The 21,732-nt window shown below is 47.7% G+C and overlaps 1 protein-coding gene across 4 annotated transcripts in view; it reads right to left on the bottom strand.

Annotated features, from left to right (window-relative positions):
* Positions 1–21,732, bottom strand: part of acot11a (acyl-CoA thioesterase 11a) — a 180,501-nt gene that overhangs the window by 58,371 nt on the left and 100,398 nt on the right. For all 4 annotated transcript variants that reach the window (XM_072511357.1, XM_072511355.1, XM_072511358.1 and 1 more), the window contains 2 exons: positions 19,464–19,620; positions 1,081–1,200 (listed from right to left, as the gene is read on the bottom strand). In XM_072511357.1, coding sequence (XP_072367458.1) covers positions 1,081–1,200; positions 19,464–19,620 — 277 coding nt within the window. The remainder of the gene's footprint in view (positions 1–1,080; positions 1,201–19,463; positions 19,621–21,732) is intronic.

The raw sequence follows: 21,732 nt of genomic DNA, 5'->3' as shown, positions 1-21,732 counted from the left end.
ACACCACTGTTTGAGTCATGCCCAGAGCCTTTCAATTTAATTGAACAATTTGAAATCTGCAGTTTTTTGAAAGGATTCTGGAGACACCAGTAAGGAAGCTGCGGGAAAGTTAAATGAACAAGCGCAAAGTGAAACTGACTCATTACTGTTACGATTACTCATCAATCATTAACAATTACTAACCTAATATACACTACTCTTTACAAAGGACAAGGAACAAAGAAAAGTACAGCACAGGAACAGGCCCTGTGCCGATCATGATGCCCTAACTAAAAAACAACCTTCTGCCCTTACTCGGTCCGTATCCCTCTATTTTCTCCCTATTCATGTATCCATCCAGATGCCTCTTAAATGTTGCTACTTACCATAATGTTACCTGCCATAAAATTAGTGCACAGCAGTCAGGGATGTTTAGTAGCAACGAGAGATTGACAAATTATTTTCTTCTTCCACTCTGAGCTTTCTTCTCACATGGAGACAAACGTTTGTTGTGTTATTATGAAAAATGAAAATGAAAATGGCTTATTGTCACAAGTATGCTTCAATGAAGTTACTGTGAAAAGCCCCTAGTCGCCACATTCCGGCACCTGTTCGGGGAGGCGGTTATGGGAATTGAACCGTGCTGCTGGCCTGCCTTGATCTGCTTTCAAAGCCAGCGATTCAGCCCTGTGCTAAACAGCCCCTGCCACTGGAGCCCTTATCCAGTGGAGCCCTTCAGTTGTTAATCTCAGGGGCCATCTTTTATTTGTGAGCCTAGGCCATATATGGCAGGTGGCGATTCAACACTGTGCTCACTCAACAACCCATACACTCACAGTATCCAGCAGGATTCCTGACTGTTCTCTCCACTGTCAGACTCAGGCCACACGGTTACCAAATTAAAAACAAGTAACTTTGCTCAAGTGAGGGACCAAACTGCTTTTTCTTAATAGTCCACTTTGATTTGCATGATTTGCTTGTTGTGCAAGAGCTGTACAATGAAAAAGATGAGGTCAGAGGCTGGGACCAATTCTCACAACACACAATTCACATTAGTGCCAGGTTGACTGGGGAGGCTGAGATATGAAGCTCTGTTCTCACCTTGTTTTAAATGCGTTGTTAACTATGGCCTTCAAACTTATGCGGTCTCCAACATTTGAGGGTCCCCTGAAGTGGAACATGTCAATGGTCTTCAGCACTGGATGCCCCTTGCAGAAGCGGCTACAATCCCAGTTAAATAAAAAGAAATAATCAAAGCTTCATTTAATGAGTAAAGATTTAGCTGAAGATTGGTAAAATTCATGGAATGTAACAATTCGGCCATCCATTCATATTTTCCATTTAGATCAAGTCCAAAGAGTGCTACAGTTTTATTTAATAACGAGGAAATATACAGTTTCCGGCTGAAGATATTCAACAAGGCAGAATTTGGATGTAGATACTGCTACAGGGCTGTTCTCAGCTTGTATGCATCAACATCCTAAATCCATTGGTCACAGGCAGCTCACTGGGAAATCCCAGCATAAGGTTCCGTCCCTTTGCAAACCTCCCCAAAATATGCACAAGATTCCCAGAAAATTCATCAATTTAACTGAATGGTCAATTGATGTCGCTGGGTACGAGGAACTGTGGCTTCATTAAATTCAAGGAGGAAAGTGATTAATCGTCATAAAGCAGAACAGTTCCATGAATTGCAACGTAACCAGCATTTTCAGCACCATCAGAAAAAACTACAGGTAAAGTGCATGCCATTTATAAAATGAGTTATCCCACAAGAGCCGTGCCTTTACAACCACTGCAATCTAATATGTCAACAAATCACACTTTTCCAACTCAGTTGATAACCTTGTGGTTAAAGGCACCGTCTGGCGGATTCCTAAACCATACAGACCACAAGATCACAGGCTTGAATCCTGGGGTATGTGGAGTTAGCTGATCTCAGGCAGTGCAGCAAATCCTTTTTCATTGACATTAACATCCCTGGGTTTGGCAGAGGAGAGAACCAATTTTAATGATCTCCACAGATACCTATAACTTTTAAAGAGAAATTCAAACTTCCATTTATTAGATGAATGATATGGCAAAAATGTTATGCTTTTAAACCTTTTACTCCAACAAATGATCAAAACATACCATTGACTAAACATAATTTTCTTTTGGAAATTTATATTTTAAATTATAGAATTAAACAGTTCTTTGTGACTTATCCCTGTCCATGGAAATAAGGTTCTTAACACAAACGGTTTATGTTTGTTCCCAGCTAAGGCACCAGCACTGCCGCCTCATGGTGCCGAGGTCCCAGGTTCAATCCCGGCCCTGGGTCACTGTCCGTGCGGAGTTTGCACATTCTTCCCGTGCTTGCATGGGCTTCACCTCCACAACCCAAAGATGTGCAGGGTAGGTGGATTGGACACGCTAAATTGCCCTTAATTAGAAAAAATGAATTGGGTTCTCTAAATTTGTAAAAAGAAAATGTTTGTTCCAGCTTCCGATGGGATTCCTTTTCACATTCCCAGCTGGGGAACTATTAATCCCAGACTGCTTTTCACTGTGAGTGCTATCTATGTTGTAGATCCCTTCCTTGATCACCAAGCTAGGTGAATCTTCCAGCCTCCTGTAATATCTCACAAACTTGGTGTTTGATTGTATTGCAAATTCTCACCTGTGTTCTATGTGGTGAACATAAGAGTAAGAATTTTCTCTGCTTAAGCTGCAAACCTGGCTGATTCCATGTCTTGTTCTCTACTTCTCAGTTGGCTGCAGATCACACAAGACAAGACTGCAACTGCTGTCTGTCTGTGAAATGTCCAGGTTAATGGGGAGTCTATAACCTCAAAATGGCTTCCTCACGCTTTGCCCCATGGCAATCGGAAACACATTGAGCTGGATTCTCCGATTTGAAGACTACGCGCTTACGCCGGCATGGAAACGGTAGCGTTTTACACCCCGAAAAAAAGGCACAAAAGTTGCACCGATCCTCCGTTAGGTGGAGGGCTAGCAGGCACGCATCGTAAGCCTTTACCTGCAGATATGGCTGGAGAATTGCCGGGTCCGTGGCCGCGCGTGTGCACGGCGGTGGCCGGCAGGGGCCACATCGAGAAACATGGCGCCGGCCCTGCGCGGACCAGGCCTGCCAAAAAGTGCCCCTCTGTAACCAGCCTCGCCACCTCCGTACCAGACCCCACCAGTCCCCCAGCCCCCACCGAAGCCCCTCCCTGCCCTCAGAACAGCCCCCCCGGTTTTGGCGTCGGTGATCAGAGTCCCGCCCATTATCTCTGTATCCACATTAAGATATGAATTAGTATCTTTGATCTCAACTCTCTCTAACCTTCGAAGTAAAGGAATAATTTACAGAATCGCTATTTGCAACCTAACAGCTATAACATATTTTTATGAACTTTGGAAGACTTATGGTCTATCCATGGGACACTCCGTACCTGCTGTCATTATCTCCATAAATATCCTGCGCTTGCCTCTCAATAATGTAACAAGACTTCTTCAGATCTCCAACAATGAAACCACCAAGTTTATTGCCAGGCAGACTCAAGCACAGGTCTTTGACCCCTTTTATTTACCCTATATTTAAAGCTACAGTATCAAATTGTAATAATATTAGAAAGCAAAAGATACAATCCTTTTTTTTTTAATTTAGTGTACCCAATTATTTTTCTTTTCCAATTAAGGGGCAATTTGGTGTGGCCAATCCACCTAACCAGCACATCTTTGGGTTGTGGGGATGAAACCCACGCAGACACGGGGAGAATGTACAAACTCCACACGGACAGTGACCCAGAGCCGGGATCGAACCTGCGACCTCGGCATCGTAGTCCCAGTGCTAACCACTGCGCCACGTGCCATCCCCAAAAGATACAATCCTGACACACAATGATTTTATTACCTCACAGCTGAAATACAATCCAAACTCCTAATTAAAGCTAAAGAGTCACCATAGTCCCAGATGACCATTGCCTGCTTTCACCTTTGAGGGGGAGAGTTGACTAGTGGTGATTTAACCTGAAGGTCGCCACACCTCAGGCAAGAGGCAAGATTGAGAAGGCAGGCCTTCATGAATAACCTCGGCCAGTATGGGAATAGAACCCTCGCTATTGGCCTTGCTCTGCATCACAAACTAGCTCTACAACCAACTAAAGTAAACTGACCTAATTGCTATCAGTGGCCGCTGTTGTAGAATGGACAGAATCAGACTTGTGAAATTGCCCTAAACACTCACGGTGGCGGCCACGAGCTGAACGGTCGCACGAAAGATGTCTCCGTCTGGAAACTCTTTCTTCGAATTTTTTGAGCTGATGAAGGGGAACCAAACACCGGAAAAAAACTCAAATCTGACGCCCTGGGATGCCGGCGAACCACCAGACAGGATGCAAAGTCAGGCAGTAAAAGAGAACCTAATGTTGGCGATGGAGACAGCAATCAAGACCACCCTGGCCCCCATACGTGGGTCAATGGACAGGGTGGAGCGACAGCTGGAGGCCCAGGAAGCGATGATCCAGGATGTGGGAAAGTTGGTCACCAAACAGGACCATCAAATTGCCTCGTTGGAGACCGAAATAACATTGCTGGTGGCGACTCAAAAGACTGAAGGCTAGAATAGATGACCATGAGGACAGATTTCGGTGCCAGAACCTCCAGATTATCGAGCTATTAGAGAGCACAGAAGATAGCAGCCCATCCCAGTACATGGCAAGCGGGCTGGGGGGAGGGGGGGGCAAGGTCCAGGGGGAATGACGGGAGGGGGGGGGTCAGGTAGAGGAGGCGGGTAGATTGGGCGATCGGAGGGATTGGGGGGTGGGGTAGCTCAAGGGGGAAGGGCATAATGCTGGCCACACAATTTACACGAGGATATGGGTGGAAGGAGGAAGGTGGCCATCTTGGATGGACCAAAGAGATGGAAAAGCCTGGGCATGCAGGGGCATGTCCATGAGGTGAACATGGCTGACCCCAAGGAAGAGAGGGGGACCGAAATCCCCCTATCAGGATAATCACCTGGAACGTGAGGGGACTCAATGGACCAGTAAAAAGATCCCGAGCTTTCGCCCACCTGAAAAGCTGGAGGGTAGACATGATCTTCCTTCATGAGACGCAGGTAAGAGCTAAAGACCAGATCAGGGTAAGGAGGAGCTGGGTGGGACAAGCTTACCAAGCGAGTTTCGACACAAGGGCAAGGGGGGGTAGCCTTCATGGTGACCAACATGGTGATGGACCCAGGGGGATGGTACATAACGGTGAATGGGGTTCTGAAAGGGGCCCCGGTGGTACTAGTAAATCTGTACCCCCTGAACCAGGACACCGCCGAGTTCATCAAGACGTCATTAGCAGAGATCCCCGACCTAGACTCCCACCAACTGATCATGGGGGGAGACTTTAACTATGTCTTGGACCCTATGGCAGCACAGTGGTTAGCACTATGGCTTCACAGCGCCAGGGTCCCAGGCTCCATTCCCGGCTTGGGTCATTGTCTGTGCGGAGTCTGCACGTTCTCCGTGTCTGTGTGGGTTTCCTCCAGGGGTCCGGTTTCCTCCCACAAGTCCCGAAAGACATGCTGTTAGATAATTTGGACATTCTGAATTCTCCCTCTGTGTGCCCGAACAGGAGCCGGAATGTGGCGACTAGGGGCTTTTCACAGTAACTTCATTGCAGTGTTAATGTAAGTCTACTTGTGACAATAAAGATTATTATTATGGTTGACAGGTGAAGTCCCAGAACAGGTGCAAAGTCAGGAATGGCAAAGGAACTGACTGCCTTCATTGATCAGATCATGGAATGGACACTTGGGAGGTTCAGCCACCCAAGGGAGAAGGAGTTCTCCTTCTTTCCCCATGTCCACAAGGCCTTCTCCAGAATAGACTTCTTTGTGGTGGGGAAATAGGTGCTTCCAGGGGTTGTAGGGGCAGAATACTCAGCAATAGTCATCTCAGACCAGACCATATTACGTGGATGTGAGGTTGGAGACAAGATGGGCCCAGCAACCCCACCCCCCCCCGCCCGCCATGGAGGCTGGACACAGCCATCCTCGCCGATCAGGCTTTTTGTGGAAGGACGGCACTGGCCATCGGCAAATACGTAAGCTGTAACCGGAACGGGGCGGTTTCGGTCCCCACATTTTGGGAGGTGCTGGTCAGGGGGGAGATAATAGCATACAGGACACATAGGGGTAGGGGGGAGAGGGCAACCAGACAGCAGTTGATCGATTCCATACTGGAGGTGGATCAGCACAACTCCAGGTCCCGGCCATGGAGCTGCTAGTGGTGGGGGAAAAATTATAAACGGAGTTCGAGCTAATCTCACCCCGGAAGGCAGCTCCGCCGGACACAAGGAGGCAAGGCCCGCCGCCTGCTGGCCCACAAGTTGAGGAAGCAGGCGGCCGCACAAGAGATCGCACAGATCAGAGACGAGGGGGACGGGTGGTCACAGCCCCAGAGGAGATCAATGAAGCCTTTGCAGACTTCTACCGGGGACTATACACCATTGAGCCCCCGGAGTGGGATTCGAAGATGAAGCAGTTCATGGACGGGCTGGTCTTCCCAGCTGTGGGAGAGGAAAAGGGGAAGGGACTGGAAGCATGTTGGGCCTAGAGAAGGTCATAGAGTGAATTAACTCCATGCAATCCAGGAAAGTGGCGGGGCCTGATGGGTTCCTGGTGGACTTCTATAAAAGGTCCGCTGGCTGTTCTGGCCTCGCACCTGTGGGAGATGTTCAAAGACTCACTGTCCATCCCCTGTCCTGCCCATGCTGTCACAGGCTTCGATCTACTGATCCTGAAGAAAAAGACCCGGCAGGGTGTGGGGCATACAGACCTATCTCACTCCTCAACACTGACGCAAAACGTCTAGCGAAATTCTGACCAGACGACTGGAGAGATGCCAGAAGTGATCGCGGAAGATGAGACCAGGTTGTCAAGGGCAGACACAGATGACGACAAACGTCAGACGTCTGCTGAACGTGGTCATGTCTCCAGCCAGGGCGGAGACACCAGAGGTGATCATCTCCTTGGATGCAGAGAAGGCCTTCGTCTGGGTGGAGTTGAAGCACCTCTTTGAGGTACTGGAATGGTTTGGGTTTGAGCCAGTGTTCACCTCGTGGGTGAAGGTGCGGTACAGTGCTCCCATGGCAACCATCCGGGCGAACGCCCAAGCTCAAAGTAGTTCCGGTTGCACGGAGGCACGAGGCAGGGATGTCCGCTGTCCTCACTGCTGTTCACTCTGGCAATTGAGCTATCATTTCAGATCAGCAGCCGGGTAGAGAGGCATTCAAAGAGGAGACAGGGAGCACAGAGCCTCTCTCTATGTGGATGACCTGCTGCTGTATGTCTCGAACCCCCTAGACTGCATGGGAAAGATGATGGAAGTCCTGAGGGAGTTAAGAGCCTTCTCAGGATACAAACAAAACCTGAGCAAGAGCAAAATCTTCCTGGTAACCCTCTAACAGGGAGGAGCAGATCTGGGAGTGCTGCTGTTCAAACTGGCCCAGACCAAGTTTAGGTACCTGGGGATCCAGATAGGTCACAACTGGACCCAGCTCCACAAGTGGAACCTAACTAGCCTGGTGGAGGTGGTGAAGGGCGACCTGCAGAGGTGGGACCCACTCCCACTCTCCCTGGTGGGGAAAGAGCAGGCGATAAAGATGAACGTCCTGCCAAGGTTCCTATTCGTGTTTAGATCGTTCCCGATCTTCCTCCCCAAATCCTTTTACGGCATGGTAGCCAAACTGATCTCAGCTTTTGTGTGGGCGGAAAAGAACTCCAGGATCTATAAACCGTCCTGCAGAAGGGGTGGCACGCAGGGGGTCTAGTGCTGCCAAACTTCCTGTACGACCACTGGGCAGCAAAGGTAGAAAGGGTGCAGGGTTGGCTGAGGGAGACAGGAGCAGAGTGGGTACAGACAGAAGAAGCTTTGTGTGCAGGAACGTCTCTGTGGGCACTGGTCACCACCCCACTCCCATTCTCCCCGGCCAAACACTCGACAAGCCCGGTGGTGGTAGAGTCACTGAAAACCTGCAACCAATTAAAGCACCAGTTCAAGCTGAGAAGCATGTCCATCTTAGCCCCCATTTATATCAATCACAGGTTCAACCCGGCCAGAATGGACACCATATACAAGGCTTGGAGAATGAAGGAAGAGATGTTGATGTTCAAGAGCGTTTACGTTGATGGCAAAGTGACAACATTGGCAGAATTAACAGAGCAGGCAGCACGGTGGCTCAGTAGTTAGCACTGCTGCCTCACGGCACTGAGGACCCGGGTTCGATCCCGGCACCAAGTCACTGTGGAGTTGGCTCAGTCTCCCTGTGTCTGTGTGGGTCTCACCCCCACAACCCAAAGATGTGCAGGTTAGGTGGATCGGCCACACTAAATTGCCCCTTAGTTGGAAAGAATATAATTGGGTACTCTAAATTTATTTTTAAAAAGAACTAACAGAGAAGATCCTACTCCCGAAAGAAAGGGAGCGAACTCCGATACCGCCAGATACAGGTCCTCCTCCGCAAGGAGGCCCCATCATTCCCCCAGTTACCCAGACACACCCTGCGAGACAGACTAATAGCACAGGACATGTTAGAGGAGGGAAAGTGTGCAGACAGATACGGACGACTGCTAGAGGAAGGAAGGGTTCCACTGGATGCAACGAGAGATGGAAAGAGGAGCCGGGCATCATGATAGGGGGAGGACTCTGGAGTGAGATCTTATACAGAATGAGCTCCATCACCTCATGTGCAAGGCTGGGCCTGATGCAACTGAAGGTGGTGGTGCACAGGGAACACCTGACCAGGACGTGCATGAGCAGGTTCTTCCCAGGGGTGGAGGACAGCTGTGAGCGATGCCAGAGGGGTTCGGCTAACCACGTCCACATGTTCTGGTCCTGCCCAAATTTGGTCGGACTCTGGGCTAGATTCTTTGAAGCCATGTCCGAGGTCACGGGGTCACGATGGAACTATGCTCACTGGTAGCGATCTTCGAGGGGTCAGACCGGCCGGAGCTCTTTGAGGGGAGAGGGGCCGACATCATAGCCTTTGCCACTCTAATAACCCAGTGACAAATCCGACTTGGGTGGAGATCGGCAGCACTGACGGCTTCAGACTGGCTGGCAGGCTCGACAGAATTCCTGAGGCTAGAAAAAAACTCAAATTTGCCATCAGGGGGTCCGAAGAAAGGCTCCCCTCCAGGTGGAGGCAGTTTACCACCATCTTTAAGGACCTGTTCGTGACCTGCAACAAGGGAGGTGCGGGGTGTTAGGCAGCACGGTGATGCAGTGGTTAGCACTGCTGCCTCACAGCGTTAGGGACCCAGGTTCAATTCGGCCTCGGGTGACTGTGTGGAGTTTGCACTCTCTTTTCGTGCCTGCGTGGATTTCCCCCAGGTGCTCCGGTTTCCTCCCACCGTCCAAAGATGCAGGGTAAGTGGCTTGACCATGCTAAATTGCCCTTTGGTGTCCAATGGTGGGGTTACAGGGATAAGGTGGGTTCTGGGCCTTGGAAGGCTGTTCTTTCAGAGGGTCGGTGCAGACCCAATGGGCCGAATGGCATCTGCACTGTGGGGACTCTATGAATGGGGATTGTAGGGTAAAGGAGGGAGACAGAGAAGTGCGAGATCTTGATGGGATTTAAACAGAGGGTTTGGACTGGGAATCAATACAGGCCAGTGAGGGGAGAGTCACTTGCAAGTAAAATTTGGTGTGGGATTGAATGCAATTCAAAGTGGGTGCAGAAAGGGAGGCCTACCAAAAGAGCACTGGAATAGCAGTGACAAAGGTGTGGATGAATATTCCAGTGGCAGATGTTGCTAGGTAAGGGTGGAGGCAGAGTTAACATGGACTAATAAAAACATTCCCTTTCTTAAACTGCACGCCAATATTCATGATCACTGTCATTATTTTTTTTACAACACCAGGTTAAAGTCCAACAGGTTTGTTTCGATGTCACTAGCTTTCGGAGCGCTGCTCCTTCCTCAGGTGAATGCAGAGGTCTGTTCCAGAAACACATATTTAGACAGATTCAAAGATGCCAAACAATGCTCGGAATGTGAGCATTAGCAGGTGATTAAATCTTTACAGATCTGCGGTGCGGCAACCGAAGAGGAAAGAGTCGAATTGGACCCCTCCGGAAGGCCGCTGCCTTAGACTCGACATGTATGCTCAAGCCGCCAGGAGTCGCGTCAATGCCAGATTCATCAGTCGCATTCACAAGACAGCCCCGAACGTCACCCAAGCACAACGCAATGCCATCCACACTCTCAAGACCAACCACAGCATCGTCATCAAACCAGCAAACAAAGGTCGTTTGTCTGAACAGAACGGACTACTGCAAAGAAGTATACCGACAACTGAACAACCAAGAACATTACAGACAGTTACCCGCAGATCCGACCAAGGAACACATCCGCCAACTTAACAGACTGATCAAGACCTTGGATCCAGATCTTCAGAGCACCCTACGTGCTTTCATCCCACGTACTCCCCGCATTGGAGATCTCTACTGCCTCCCGAAAATACATAAGGCCAACACACCAGGCCGTCCTATCGTTTCAGGCAATGGGACCCTGTGTGAGAACCTCTCTGGCTACATCGAGGGCATCTTGAAACCCATCGTACAAGGTACACCCAGCTTCTGTCGCGACACGACGGACTTCCTACAGAAACTCAGCACCCATGGACCAGTTGAACCAGGAACATTCCTCGTCACAATGGACGTCTCGGCACTCTACACCAGCATCCCCCATGACGACGGCATTGCTGCAACAGCCTCAGTACTCAACACCGACAACTGCCAATCTCCAGACGCAATTCTGCAACTCATCCGCTTCATTCTGGATCACAACGTCTTCACCTTCGACAACAAGTTCTTCATCCAGACGCACGGAACAGCCATGGGGACCAAATTCGCACCCCAATACGCCAACATCTTCATGTACAAGTTTGAACAGGACCTACTCACCGCACAGGACCTTCAACCGACGTTATACACCAGATACATCGATGACATTTTTTTCCTTTGAACCCACGGCGAAGAATCACTGAAACGACTACACGATGACATTAATAAGTTCCATCTGACCATCAGACTCACCATGGACTACTCTCCAAAATCAGTTGCATTCTTGGACACACTCGTCTCCATCAAGGACGGTCACCTCAGCACTTCGCTTTACCGCAAACCCACGGATAACCTCATGATGCTCCACTTCTCCAGCTTCCACCCTAAACACATTAAAGAAGCCATCCCCTATGGACAAGCACTCCGTATACACAGGATCTGCTCAGACGAGGAGGAGCGTAACAGACATCTACAGACGTCGAAAGATGCCCTCGTACGAACGGGATATGGCACTCGACTCATCGATCGACAGTTCCAACGCGCCACAGCGAAAAACCGGACCGACTTCCTCAGAAGACAAACATGGGACACAACCGACAGAATACCCTTCGTCGTCCAGTACTTCCCCGGAGCGGAGAAACTACGTCATCTTCTTCACAGCCTTCAACACGCCATTGATGACGATGAACATCTTGCCAAGGTCATCCCCACACCCCCACTACTTGCCTTCAAACAACCGCGCAACCTCAAACGAACCATTGTTTGCAGCAAACTACCCAGTCTTCAGAACAGTGACCACAACACCACACAACCCTGTCATGGCAATCTCTGCAAGACGTGCCAGATCATCGACATGGATACCACTATTACACGTGAGAACACCACCCACCAGGTACGCGGTACATACTCGTGCGACTCGGCCAACGTTGTCTACCTCATACGCTGCAGGAAAGGATGTCCCGAAGCGTGGTACATTGGCGAGACCATGCAGACGCTGCGACAACGAATGAACGGACATCGCGCAACAATCACCAGGCAGGAATGTTCCCTTCCAGTCGGGGAACACTTCAGCAGTCAAGGGCATTCAGCCTCTGATCCTCCGGGTAAGCGTTCTCCAAGGCGGCCTTCAGGACCCGCGACAACGCAGAATCGCCGAGCAGAAACTTATAGCCAAGTTCCGCACACGAGTGCGGCCTCAACCGGGACCTGGGATTCATGTCGCATTACATTCATCCCCCACCATCTGGCCTGCAAAGTCCTACCAACTGTCCTGGCTTGATACAATTCACACCTCTTTAACCTGGGGTTACCCCATCTCTGGATCTGTAAAGATTTAATCACCTGCTAATGCTCGCATTCCAAGCATTGTCTGGCATCTTTGAATCTGTCTATATATATATGTTTCTGGAACATACCTCTTCATTCACCTGAGGAAGGAGCAGCGCTCCGAAAGTTAGTGTCATCGAAACAAACCTGTTGGACTTTAACCTGGTGTTGTAAGACTTCGTACTGTGCTCACCCCAGTCCAACGCCGGCATCTCCACATCATTATTTTTTTTAGGAGTGGATGACAGGTGTGAGCACTGTTTGAGGGTTCCGACCAACCACACACAGATATTCTGGCCTTGTCCCAAGGTTGTGAGCTTTTGAGTCTACTTCTTCAGCACTGTGTCGGCGATTTTGAATATTGAACTGAACCCTGTTCGTTAGTTGCCATATTTGGGGTGCCGGACTCCCAGGGCTACAGACAGCTGCGGGGGTGGATGTTCCTGCCTTTGATTTGTTGATTGCCTGGAGGTGGATTCTGCTGGGATGGGGGTCCGCATCTCCACCCAGCGCCTTGGTATGGTTGGGAGACTTGATGGAGTTTTATGTACCTACAGAAGGTCATGTACACCGTGAGGGGGAGGGGTCGCTCGAAGGATTCTACTGCAGGTGGCAACCTTTTATAATTTACTTTAAGGAACTGATCACCGGCAGTTGTTCGGGGAGGGTTGTATTAATGTTACTTTTGATGCTTTTTTTTCTATAAATTATATTTGGTTTGTATAGATTTGTTTATTTTGTAATTTATAAAAAGAAAACTCTCATAAAAAATGTTTTTTTAAGGAATGAAATGCAGTGCTTTGATGATGTATTTTTTAACGATTTGCATTTAATGTCATGTTTGAAAGCAGACAAAGGTAGGCCAGCAGCACGGTTCAATTCCCATACCAGCCTCCCCGAACAGGCGCCGGAATGTGGCGACTAGGGGCTTTTCGCAGTAACTTCATTTGAAGCCTACTTGTGACAATAAGCGGTTTTCATTTCATTTCTTTTGTGCTGTTCCATTCTCTGATTCTATTCTGTTTACAGTACGAAGTCTTACAACACCAGGTTAAAGTCCAACAGGTTTGTTTCGATGTCACTAGTTTTCGGAGCGCTGCTCCTTCCTCAGGTGAAGGAGCAGCGCTCCGAAAGCTAGTGACATCGAAACAAACCTGTTGGACTTTAACCTGGTGTTGTAAGACTTCGTACTGTGCTCACCCCAGTCCAACGCCGGCATCTCCACATCATGGCTATTCTGTTTAGATTGTGCAAGCCTCTTTTAAATGGAGAGATGCCTCCATCTGGTGGACATTGTCAGTAGTGTCACCTCATTAAAAATAATAGGAAAATGGCAAATGTTGGAAATCTAAAATCAGCAATCGATCTAGGGCCACCTAATATTTTAGAAGCTCATAGTTTCTCCAGTTTCCTACAAAGCTTTCTATGTAATAAATCACTAGTTTACTCATTATTCCAAAGATCCCTAAAAGTTTTCCATGCAGAATTTGCCTTCCACAATAGCACAGAATCACAGAACAGTTACAGCACATTCTGCTAGTCCTGTCTGATGGAACAATTCGCCGAGTGCCATTCCTGCTCCTTCTGCCCATAGCCCTTCACATTCCTTTTTTCAGATAATAATCCAACTCCTTCTTGAATGTCTCGATTGAAACTGCCTTCACCACACTCTCACGCAGAGCATTCCAGATCATAAAGATAAAAGCAAATTACTGCAGATGCTGGAATGTGAAACAAAAATAGAAAATAGGCTGTTGGCTGTTTAGCACAGGGCTAAATCGCTGGCTTTGAAAGCAGACCAAGGCATGCCAGCAGCACGGTTCAATTCCCGTAACAGCCTCCCCGAACAGGCGCCGGAATGTGGCGACTAGGGGCTTTTCACAGTAACTTCATTTGAAGCCTACTTGTGACAATAAGCGATTTTCATTTCATTTCAAATGCTGGACAATCTCAGCAGGTCTGATAGCATCTGTGGAGAGAGAACGGAGCTAAGGTTTAGAGTCTGGGGCCTGACTTTGTCATCAAACCCGCTGACAAGGGTGCGGCTGTTGTTGTCTGGCTTACTGACCCCTACTTCACAGAGGCCGAGCGCCAACTCTCAGACACTTCCTCCTCGCTCCCCCTGGATCATGTCCCCACCACCGAGCATCAGGCCATTGTATCCAGGACTGTCGCTGACCTCATCTCCTCTAGAGATCTTCCCTCCACAGGTTCCAACCTCATAATATCCCAACTCTGGTCAGCCCGTATCTACCTCCTCCCTAAAATCCACAAAGAGGACTGTCCCGGTAGGCCCATCATGTCAGCCTGTTCCTGCCCCACTGGTCATTTCTTCCTATCTTGACTCCATACTCTCTCCACTTGTCCAGTTCCTTCCAACCAACATTCGGATTCCTCTGATGTCCTACATCATATCAACAACTTCCAATTCCCTAACCACCTCCTCCTTATCTTGGATATCCAATCCCTCTGTACCTCCATTCCCCACCAGGATGGTCTGAGGGCTCTCTGCTTCTTTCTCGAACAGAGGCCTGAACAATTCCCATCCACTACCACTCTCCTCTGTCTGGCTTAATCTGTCCTCTCACTGAACAATTTCTCCTTTAACTTGACACACTTCTTCCAAACCAAAAGAGTGGCTAGGGATATGTGGAACATTCCTTGTTCCAGTCAATCCGGCCCCATCCCACAACTCTCTTATCGGTACATCGACGATTGGTTTGGTGCCACTTCATGTTCCCGTCCGGACCCCGAAAAATGTATCAATTTCACTTCCAATTTCCACCCCCCTATCACCTCCACATGGTCCATCTCCGACACTTCCCTTCCTTGACTTCTCTACCTCCACTTCTGGGGATAGACTGTCCACTAGTATCCATTACAAGCCCACCAACTCCCACAGCTACCTCGACTACAGCTCTGCACACCCCACATCCTGTAAGGGCTCCATCCCATTCTCTCAGTTCTTTCACGTCTGATGCCACTTTCCAAAACAGTGCTGCTGACATGTTTTCCTTCTTCCTTAATCATGGTTTCCCACCCACTGTGACACCATCCTGATCTGATGCCCACATGCCCAGCCTGCTGCAATGTTCCAGTGAAGCCCAGCACAAACTGGAGGAACAGCATCTCCCTTCGATCAGCCACGTTACAGCCTTCAGGACTTAACTTTGGGTTCAACAACTTCAGACCATGAACTCCCCTCCTCCACCTTCACCCTATTTTTATTTCTACCGATTTATTTTTAATTTCTTCCAACAATCCGTTTTTCCCTCACCATTGTCTTCCCTCCCCCGACCCCACCCCACCAGGGCCATCTGTTCCCTGTTCCAAGTTGTCCGTTGACATAGTGCTTACCCCGATTATCCCATTAACACATTCTAATCTCTTAATGAGCCACTATCAGCACCCTTCTTAGCCTTTATCACCTCCATTTACATTCTCTTTGTCTTTTTGTCCACAACATCTTTGTCAATCTCCACCTATCGTTGGCGCTCTATCCAGCCCCACTGCTCCACACCCCCCACAACAGTATAAATCTCATCCTAATTCCAGTTCTCTCCAGTTTTGACACCAACTCCCAAAAGGTACAGAGATACAGAGGGATTGGATATCCATTGTAAAGAGGAGGTGGTTAGGGCTGGGGAATTGGAAGTTGTTGATATGATGTAGGACATCAGAGGAATCTGAATGTAGGTTGGAAGGAACTGGACAAGTGGAGAGAGTATGGAGTCAAGATAGGAAGAAATGATCAGTGGGGCAGGAACAGGCTGACACGATGGGCCTTCTCCCTCAATAAATGCTGTCAGACCTGCTGAGATTGCCCAATATTTTCTGTATTTGTTTCACATTCCAGGTCATAACCACTCAATGCTTGAAAAAGTTTTTTCCTCTTAAGAATCCCTACAGTGTAGAAGGAGGCCATTCGGCCCATCGAGTTTGCACTGAACCTCTGAAAGAGCACCCTACCCAGGCCCACTCTCTCGCCCCATCTCCGTAACCCCACCTAACCTGCACATCTCTGGACACTAAGGGGCAATTTAGCATGGCCAATCCACCAAACCTGCACATCTTTGGACTGTGGGAGGAAACCGTAGCACCCGGAGGAAACCCACGCACACACGGGGAGAAAGTGCAAACTCCACACAGTCATCCGAGGCCAGAATTGAAGCCGGGTCGCTGATGCTGTGAGGCAGCAGTGCTAACCACTGTGCTGCCGTATCTGAAATACTTTTTCTTTGCCACATGCCCACCCACCTCTCTATGCCCTTTGGAAGTTCCATATTATTCTCGAACAGTTCACGATGTTTCCAATTTTTGTATCATACGCAAATTTTTTAATTTTGCCCCGTACAAAGTCTAGATCATGAAACATGTGAAGAGCAGGGGTCCAAACAGTGAGCCCCGAGGAACTCCGCTATAAACTTTTCTCCAGTCTGAAAAACATCCATTAACTCTCTGTTTCTTGTGACTCAGCCAATTCTGTATCCTTGTTGCTATTGTCCCTTTTATTCCATCTAAATTTGCTCACAAGTCTGTTGGGTGTCACTTTATCAAGTGCCTTTTAGATGTCTATTTATTCCTACCTCACCAACAGCACTAATCTCAGTAATCCGCTCAAGATTTTGTCAGGTGCAGTAACCGCAAAAGTGATTTTTAAAAAAAAAAAATCTCCTCACCCTCCACCTCATTTCCTGGTGAATTGCTTGTTCTGTTGCTCACAGTCAGTTAATAGGGGATGGGTTGGGGGGGAAGAAAGTAACAGGGTGAGGGAGGAGAACTCAGTGGTTCGGCTGACGGAGAGCGGATAGGGACAGGGAACTGCATGGTGATTATAGGAATTCAATGACATGCAGGTAAGCAAATCGGCTAATGTGGTCGGTGGGAAAGGAATGTGACCAGGAGGAGCAAACAGCACATGATTTGATGTGATGCAGTAATGGTATCACAAGGAATAAATGGGATAAGTGAGGAAACAGGGTGAGAGATGTCATTGTGATAGTGGATGCAGGGTGAAGAACAAGGAATACTGGGGTTGGGGGAATTATTGAGTATGGTTAAATTGCACGGAATGCAAGGGGTAGAAGGGGCAAAAGTACTGGGAAATATGGGCAAGTTAAAAGAGACACTATAGCCTGATGGGTATTCATAAAGGCACCAGCAAAGCCTGATGGTTAAAAAGGCTAACTCTGCATCACCATAAGCAGCATAAACAGGGGGGATCTGCCATGAAAAACAGGATGTGCCGCCATGGAATGAGCACAGGAGCTGGTTGGCTGTTGCTATGCCTTGGTCATACAGTGATCAATCACAGGCCCGTGTGTCATGCTCCTGAGAAGAATTACGAACCCTGAGTGAGTCACGACTCTTTGAACATTCGTGACTCAAGGACAGTGATTGATTAGTGCCATCCTGTGATCACATGACTGGAAGCTTGCGATCAGTGCCAGCGAGAGCTGTATAAGGTGGTGATACAAAGAGATTTCATCAGCGAAACCTTGAGGTATAACACTGCAGAAGGAAGAAGCCTCAAGCTTGAAGACAGAGTCTTATCCCCGCTTGTGCCTGGCCAGTGCGATGAGATGGTGCCGTCTCCACAAGTCCATTAGAAGTTAGATAAGTATTAACAGTGAACTTGTAGTGGTAGCAAAGGAAGGTAGAATCATGCAGTGTAAGTTAGAACCACTCTTGTAAAGGTGACAAGCATTGGGATTTTACATTGTGTTCAATAACGAAGTGATTTGATTCAAAGTTAAAGGTATTGTGTCTATCAATCAAGTGGAGCGAGGGTCGGAGTCAACATGAGATAAAAGATCGGCAATGAAACCTCCTGTTCATAACCTGAACAACCCTCGCTCAGCTGATGAGGCAGTGCTCCTCCATGTTGAACACCACTTGGACAAATCATTGAGAGTAGCAAGGGCACAAAATGTACTCTGGGTGGGGACTTCAATGTCTACCATGGCTACTGGCAAAGCTCACTAAATCCTAAAGGACATATCTAGCAGACAGGGCCTGTGGTGAGAGAACCAACATGAGGGAAAAACCTAAGGAACTTGTCCTCACCAATTTACCAATCAGGGACACTTTTATTCATGACAGTACATTAGGAATCACCATTGCACAGTCCTTGTGAAGATAAAGTCCCATCTTCACAATAAGAACACTGTCCCTTGTGTTACGTGGCAGTACCAGCTCAAAACTAGGCATCTATGAGGTGCAATGGGCCTTCAGCAGCAGCGGAATTGTACACACCCATAACCTGTAAACTCAAGGCCCGGCATATCGCCCACCCTGCCGTTACCTTTAAGCCAAGGAATGAACCTGATTCGCGAGTGTAGGAGGGCCAGGAGCAGGCATCTGGTATACTTAAAAATCAGATGTCAACCTGGGCAAGCTACAACACAGGACCACATGCATGTTAATCAGTGGAAGCAACATGCTACAGATCGCGCAAAGTGACCTATTGACTAACAGCTAAGATCAAAACTCTGCAGGAGGCCCCATAAATACCCCCTTCCTCAATACAAGGAGAGTCCAGAGCATCCGTGGGGAGATCACAGAGCCTCTAGGCCTCACTGTAAATTGAGCAAGATGTGTTTTGATCTCCTCCACCGCTGATTTTCAGTTCTCTGAACTGTCAAAGGGATGCTTTATGCCCAGGAGGAGCATATGAAAAACAACCCCATATACTCCAAATTCCTGTAAGCATAATACAGATAGATAACTGTATCTTTTTTAAAAAATCTATATTTATTTATTTTTTAAATCTATATTTATCTATTTACATATAAACAAAGATCTATCTGGTGCATGCTTAATGTGCTGATCGGACTTTCTGCATCTCAATTTGGCTACCACATTGCATTTGCAAAACTCTTGTAGCTGATTACTAAAACTAATATTTATATTCATAAAATGAATTATAGCTGTACAGGTATCACGGTGCCTGTCAGCAAGTAATACACTGTCAATGAAAACTGTCAATCAAAAAAATTACAAATCAGAAATGGAAGGTCATTGATAAACAGAAGGGAGAAAGTTAAATAATTCAAATAATCAAATTGATTTTTAAAAAAATTTAAAAACCTTTTATGCTGTCTTGAGCAAGAAGATTATTGATCAGAGTCTCATCACTGAAATGATTAAGAGTGTGGGATTGGTAGGGGGGTAGAGGGAGTGAGAGAAACATTCTTCATCCCTATTGTTGTTGCCGGCCTCTGGTGAGGGCCCATTACAGAGCGGCATGAGGAGGGAACTGGAACCAGAGTTCCTGCCGACCAGCTAACAGCATCTGGAAGAAGGACAGCAAACAAATACAATAGAGATCTGACCTTGCAGAGATTGCAGCAACGCTCTCCATCCAAGCCATGATCTGTCCTCCGAAAGTGTTACCCTGGTGATTCGCATGAGGTGGCAGGACAAGCTCAATGCTCTCAACCCTGGTCTTCCCTGCTGGAACTGCACTCTGGTATTCTTCACTATTTGGCTCTGGTTTGGGAAACATATTCCACGTGTTAATGATATCTCAGTTTTTCACTTGAAGACCAGCTCAGGGAACCGACCCTTGTAATTCGGACCCATGTGAGCAATCACTGGAGCAAACATACACAAGAAGGTTTGATCAAGGTACCTTGATCTTGTGACAAAGCTGCATTTGTTTGGCAGCATGGGTATAGTAAGATGGGCCAAATGCAGGCAAGTGGGACTAGCTTAGTGATAGAAATTGGGCAGCAGGGACAAGCTAGGCCAATGGGCCTGTTTCCATGCTGTAAACATCTATGACTCTATTACGTTCACAATTTCAGATTGCAAATTCACTTCTTGTTGCAAGTACCCTGAACATATAAACTTATTTAGGCTTAGTAGCTCCCGCATCTAGAGATGCATGAGGGAGACAAAGCTCTCCATGCCCTCCTGCCCACAGCCAATACAACTGTCAATTTAAATACCTGCCCATACATTTGCACAAGTCAATTAAATAAAAACACTGAAGAATCGGGCATTTAACCATCTTGTGATGAGATAGGACACCATAGAAAACATGAATGCGTTATCAGTGTCAACAGCACTGACTGACTCCTGTCACAACATACCTCTTCACTGCCCCTCACCTGTGCATTAAGACTCATTGATGGTTTGTTTCTTTCATGGATTTCTTCTGTGGTGCAGAGTTTTAGAATTTTCATTTCCTTTTTTCTGTATAACACAGTTTGATAACACATAGCCAGAGACAATAAAAGCAGTCGTCTCAGGAATATGAGCATACAATCCTGAGAAAATTGAGATTAGGTATCACACCACGGGCTTTTTGTGCATGTTCGATTTCCAGAACAATCACAATACCGCCAAATCTCAAACAGGAAAAGCTCTAAGCCGAGGAGTTCCTCCCTGAATAAGATTGGGACATTCCTGTGTGTCCCATTGTAGTGTGTGAGAGAGAGAGAGAGTGAGAGAGAACAAAGAAAAAAGAACAAAGAAAAGTACAGCACAGGAACAGGCCCTTCGGCCCTCCAAGCCCATGCCGACCATGCTGCCCGTCTAAACTAAAATCTTCTACACTTCCGGGGTGCGTATCCCTCTATTCCCATCCTATTCATGTATTTGTCAAGATGCCCCTTAAATGTCACTATCGTCCCTGCTTCCACCACCTCCTCCGGTAGCGAGTTCCAGGCACCCACTACCCTTGTGTAAAAAAACTTGCCTCGTACATCTACTCTAAACCTTGCCCCTCTCACCTTAAACCTATGCCCCCTAGTAATTGACCCCTCTACCCTGGGGAAAAGCCTCTGACTATCCACTCTGTCTATGCCCCATATAATTTTGTAAGACCTCTATCAGGTCACCCCTCAACCTCCGTTGTTCCAGTGAGAACAAACCAAGTTTATTCAACCGCTCCTCATAGCTAATGCCCTCCATACCAGGAAACATCCTTGTAAATCTCTTCTGCACCCTCTCTAAAGCCTCCACATCCTTCTGGTAGTGTGGCGACCAGATTTGAACACTATATTCCAAGTGTGGCCGAACTAAGGTTCTATACAGCTGCAACATGACTTGCCAATTCTTATACTCAATGCCCCGGCCAATGAAGTCAAGCATGCCGTATGCCTTCTTGACTATCTTCTCCACCTGTGTTGCCCCTTTCAGTGACCTGTGGACCTGTACACCTAGATCTCTCTGCCTGTCAATACTCTTGAGGGTTCTACCATTCACTGTATATTCCCTACCTGCATTAGACCTTCCAAAATGCATTACCTCACATTTGTCCGGATTAAACTCCATCTGCCATCTCTCCGCCCAAGTCTCCAAACGATCTAAATCCTGCTGTATCCTCCAACAGTCCCCATCGCTATCCGCAATTCCACCAACCTTTGCGTTGTCTGCAAACTTACTAATCAGACCAGTTACATTTTCCTCCAAATCATTTATATATACTACGGACAGCAAAGGTCCCAGCACTGATCCCTGCGGAACACCACTGGTCACAGCCCTCCAATTAGAAAAGCATCCTTCCATTGCTACTCTCTGCCTTCTATGACCTAGCCAGTTCTGTATCCACCTTGCCAGCTCACCCCTGATCCCGTGTGACTTCACCTTTTATAC

The sequence above is a fragment of the Scyliorhinus torazame genome, chromosome 7, assembly GCF_047496885.1.
Source record: "Scyliorhinus torazame isolate Kashiwa2021f chromosome 7, sScyTor2.1, whole genome shotgun sequence".
Lineage (NCBI taxonomy): Eukaryota > Metazoa > Chordata > Chondrichthyes > Carcharhiniformes > Scyliorhinidae > Scyliorhinus > Scyliorhinus torazame.
Note: the sequence above shows the minus strand (reverse complement) of the source record. Positions and strands in the feature narration are given on the sequence as shown.